The sequence below is a fragment of the Triplophysa dalaica genome, chromosome 3 (assembly GCF_015846415.1).
Source record: "Triplophysa dalaica isolate WHDGS20190420 chromosome 3, ASM1584641v1, whole genome shotgun sequence".
Classification (NCBI taxonomy): Eukaryota; Metazoa; Chordata; class Actinopteri; order Cypriniformes; family Nemacheilidae; genus Triplophysa; species Triplophysa dalaica.
The window spans coordinates 16,673,992-16,678,558 of record NC_079544.1 but is presented as its reverse complement, the minus strand read 5'-3'; the positions used below and the strand labels follow the sequence as shown (position 1 = coordinate 16,678,558).

General features: G+C 37.8%; 1 protein-coding gene across 1 annotated transcript; it reads right to left on the bottom strand.

The window, feature by feature from the left end:
- Positions 1-2,572: 2,572 nt before the first annotated feature.
- Positions 2,573-4,567, bottom strand: LOC130417464 (5-beta-cholestane-3-alpha,7-alpha-diol 12-alpha-hydroxylase-like). Its single transcript, XM_056743034.1, has one exon. It carries the CDS (start codon positions 4,520-4,522, stop codon positions 2,990-2,992), a length of 1,533 nt encoding a protein of 510 aa, XP_056599012.1. The 5' UTR covers positions 4,523-4,567; the 3' UTR covers positions 2,573-2,989.

The following is a 4,567-nucleotide window of genomic DNA, read 5'->3' as shown; positions in this document are numbered from 1 at the left end:
CTTTTATTGAGGGTTTTCCGGTCAGATTTAGTCACTGCAAGCTACTTCCAACCTGTTATAGATTACAGATTACTTGTTACGTTTTTTTAAAAGTAATCCCTTATCTTGCAATATTACTGTCTCAGAATTGTAATACGTTACATGACTCCTCTTTTACTTTTGAGTTACTTTCACCAAAAAAACTACAGAAGTAAAACTTCTTTGTATTTTGTTTTTTCAAAATACAACTACTTTTTACCAATCAACCTCTTTATTTGACTGCCGATTTCTTGAATTAACTAGGCTATACAAAAAAATACTAAGATTAAATGCATTTAAATACTAAATACTATTATAAAATAGTAGTATTTTGTATTTCAAATGGATGTATTTAAAACACTGCCCATCCATGCAGTCTAATAAAGGAGGTTGACTGGCAAAAAGTATCTTGGTTTGAAAATTCAAAAATAGTGTTAGAGTTAAATGTATTGGAATATTTACTTATCGGAATGGTTTCCTTGGTATTGTAAATATGTTTTGTTCTGTTGAACTCAAAAGTTGTTTTGGGAGATTTAGAAAAGCATTCAATTCTGGGTCACCTTTGACTACCATTATAATCTTTTCTGCTATGACAGTCAATGATGCCAAAGAATTTTCAGTAACTAACATGCTACCAAATATCTGTGTTCAACCGAACAAATAAATGTATACAGGTTTGGAACAACTAGAGGGTGAGTAATACATAACAGAATTTTTGGGTGGAGTGTCCCTTTAAAAAAGAGCCCGTTTGTTCTCGAGGCCAGGGCTGGCCCAACGTCTGTTGGTGCCCTAGGCAAGATCTAAGATGGTTCCCTCCTATAATTTTTTTTCAAAATTCATATTTATTTTAAAATTTAAATTAATTGTGGTTAACATAAATAGGAAGTAAATAACAACTACAAATATTTGTAATAAAAATGGTTCGAAGTACCGTCTCACTGTTTAAAAATTTAGCAAATAAAACAAAAAATGTATTGTTTGCTCAATAATAGGCTACTGTATTTGAATATTAAAGCTCATATATTTGATTGTTATTACTAGTTAGATAAGGGTTAATGAGAAATGTTTTTTATACATTTTGTCAACCTCTGCTTAACCTCTTTGGATTTTCTTTAAATAAATGGCACATTCCGATCACTTAGTTGAAAGCAGTAAATACAGCACGCATCAGTATTACCAGTAGATTGGTTCTAAATAAGCAATTGTAACTTATAATTAGCAACTCTATATTGAAAAAAAATATGATTTCCTACCTTTTCACATCTAATATGTTTTTTTTTTTCATTTTAACTCACCTTTGCATAGAAGTTTTGTATAAATTATTTGTGTTTGCACATGTGGCTGACAGTGGAAAGAGTACTGGAAATTTGTACTTAAGTACAAGTACTGTTACATTGCTGAAGTTGTACTCAATTACAAATAAAAGTACTGGTGTTAAAAATGTAATTGATTAAAAGTAAAAATTACTCAAGTACTAGTTACTCGTTACTATTTAGAAGGTTTTATTTCCTGATAAAGCATTTAACTGGATACAATTCAGACAAAATAACCACTCAATGTGTTGTTCTGTCTGCCTATGAGCTCAGTTTTCCAGTTAAAACCACTTATGCACTTCCAACACATCATGTGTACTAGGGCAAAACAATGCAGAAATTATTAATAAATAAGAGCCCCAAATACAGCTTGCAAAAAAAGCTAAACATGTGTAACCTAAATTGCATTGGATTAGCTTTAAAAGTCATATCTGTAAAGCAGCCGGCTGATCAATTACTCAACCTCAAGACATCCAAGATGTATTTTACATGATTTCTAAGGTAGAACAAAAAAGACTTTTACCAGGAGTTGTGGTCCATGGTTTTTCATGGTTCATGTCTTTAAAAGTTCAAAATACAGATAGAGGAAACATAAAAGTTATCCCTTCGGCTTTTTTCGACGTAATAACGTCTTATTTAAGCGAGTCGATGGAACTGTGCAAGAAACTGAACGTTATTTACAACATTATAACTGGTGTTGCACAGTGTGCGAAATTGCTTCGCATGCGTACCAATCGCATATGTCCCCTACTCACTTATAAGGGCAGAACACTTGATGTAGAGACTTTGGAGAGAGCTGGACAATTTTATTTCATGATGCACATGCACTTAGCCGTTTGGATGAAACTAGGCGAATGGAGCAATACAGGAACTCAATATTTTTTCATATCTCGGACGTGCCTTCGTATTGTGTCCCTTTCCCCGAAGTTACTTTCAAGTGCGTGAAACTGCCATTTGATACACACGTTCGTCCTCCATCATTTAGCGAAATTGGCGCCTGAAAAATCGACTCAATTACAGTAATTTGAGTGTTTGTAATTCGTTAATTTCCAACACTGATTGTGCGACACATTTTTGTGAATATATCTTCTAATAGCTACTGCGTAACCGTATTGTGGGAAACAAGATAAACTTTGAAACAGTATGTGTTACAATAACATATAAATATACATTTTATTAAGGGAAGACCAATCCATGTTTCACAATGTCTCGTAAATCACAAGGAATGACCAAAAAGCAAATAATTTCATTATCTTTATTTTATGCATGAAATTCTTGCTTCTCTTAAATAGCACATAGGCAACAGCACAATAGGCATAGGCTAAGATATCTTTAAACAATATGATCATACACAGTAAGAAGTTTAATGTTCCAATAATGTTGTTTTCAAACACCTTTTCTTACTTTCACGTCTTTTCTTTGTGAGATATTGTGAAAACAACTTCATAGTAAAATAGAACATTGTTACACAATAACATCTTCCAGCAACTTCGATAACCTCTTCCAGCGAACTCAAAGTTCAAATGCACTGAATATACAAGCATTTTCTGTTTTAAAGCCTTTAAAAAGCTCTTAAAACATGTAAAGTGTTAAAGCTCTCATGAATTACAAATGAATATTGTTTAGATGTATGGGAATGAGTTTATATAATGAAAATCTTAAAATCTAAGTCTGTATCTAAACTGGACATCTTTAGTTGGTTGCATGGAGCCGAAGCCCCATCTTCTGGTATCGATACTTGGAATCTCCTCATGTGGATTCTTCAGCTCAAAGTCGAAGTATGACAACATTAGAAAAACAAACTGCTTGAGCTCATTAGTGGCGAAGAATCTTCCAGGACACATGGTGGATCCTGCTCCCCAGGGCATGGTGTAGTACTTGAGTTTCTTTCCGTCCTTGTAAAAATCTGTTTTTTTGGTTCCATCTGGAGTGAGAAAACGGTCATACCTGAAGGTGTGTGGATCTGGATGAACCGCTGGGTCAATGTGAAGAGCTGTGTAAGGGAAAATGGCCACTCGGTCGCCCTCGCGGATGCTGTATTGCTGTCCGTTGGCCATGCTGATGGTCATCTCCTGTAGAACGGCTCTTGTGAGGACGGGGGCAGCTGTTAGACGGAGGGTTTCGTCTACTGCGCTGTCAAGTACGGGAGTTTTGAGGAGCATGTCTCTGGTCAGGTCAATCAGTGGCCCACCAGGTTTCACCTCCTGCCCAGTTTCTCTAAGAATCTTCTCGACCTCATTCTTGACAGCTTTCATAGCATCAGGATGCTTCATGAGATACAAAAGCAACCAGAAGGCTGCTGGACCCGTGTTTCCCTGAGATGCCCACAGAAGCAGAAACATGAATCGATCCTGCATAAACTCTTCCATGCCTTTCTCAGCCCTGTGCTGCTGCTGGTCCTGCACCCATCCACTGATGTTATCCCTGCAGCGCATCTTTTGCACTGAAAGCATTTTCCAAAACAGCCTCTTCAAACGCTCTGCCTCCATCTTCTCGCTTGGTCCCAGGACACCATAAGCCAGATTGGGAAAGATCTGGTCATATTTTCTAAACTCCAAGAACAGTTCATCCGAGTGTTGCCGATCAATTTCTGTTGCTTTTTCTAAATTTCCCGCATCTTTGGGTGACTCGTTCCCAAAGAGCGCCAGGTAGCCGGCACGAAAGACAATGTTGTAGCTGTAAGAAAAAAGTCCAGCTTCTATCCATCCCTTGTCATCTCCAGATCCAACACTGTGGAGCATCAGATTCTGGAGATTTTTCATCATGGCTTGAGTCATGACCACCAGACCATCTCCCATAAGATGCTTGGTGCTTGATGCCTGGAGAACCTTGTGTTCATCCTCCAAATTATGGTAGCCAAACACTCTTGCGACCAGTTGCTCTGCAAACTTAGTAAAGTCCAGCTTTGATCTCGCCTCTTTGACCACTGAGCCGAAAGAAAACGGATCTGTGATGAAAGTAAAATAGAAGCCTCCCAGCTGCACTGTAAAAATATCACCATGTTTTATCTTCATTCTCTGCAGGAATTTTGCGGTGTCCCTCCTGAATTCCAGTACATGGCCAAGCCAGGGAAAAGGGCCTTTATCCAGAGGGGGTTCTCCAGGCCGTCGGCGGCGAAAAGCCCCAAGAAGATAGAGGCCACCAATGACGGAGATGAAAAGAGCGAGCAGGATCTGCATGAGGTAACTCATGATGCTCTTCTGGTATTCCTGCGGCTGCACTCTGCTCTGCTCTGT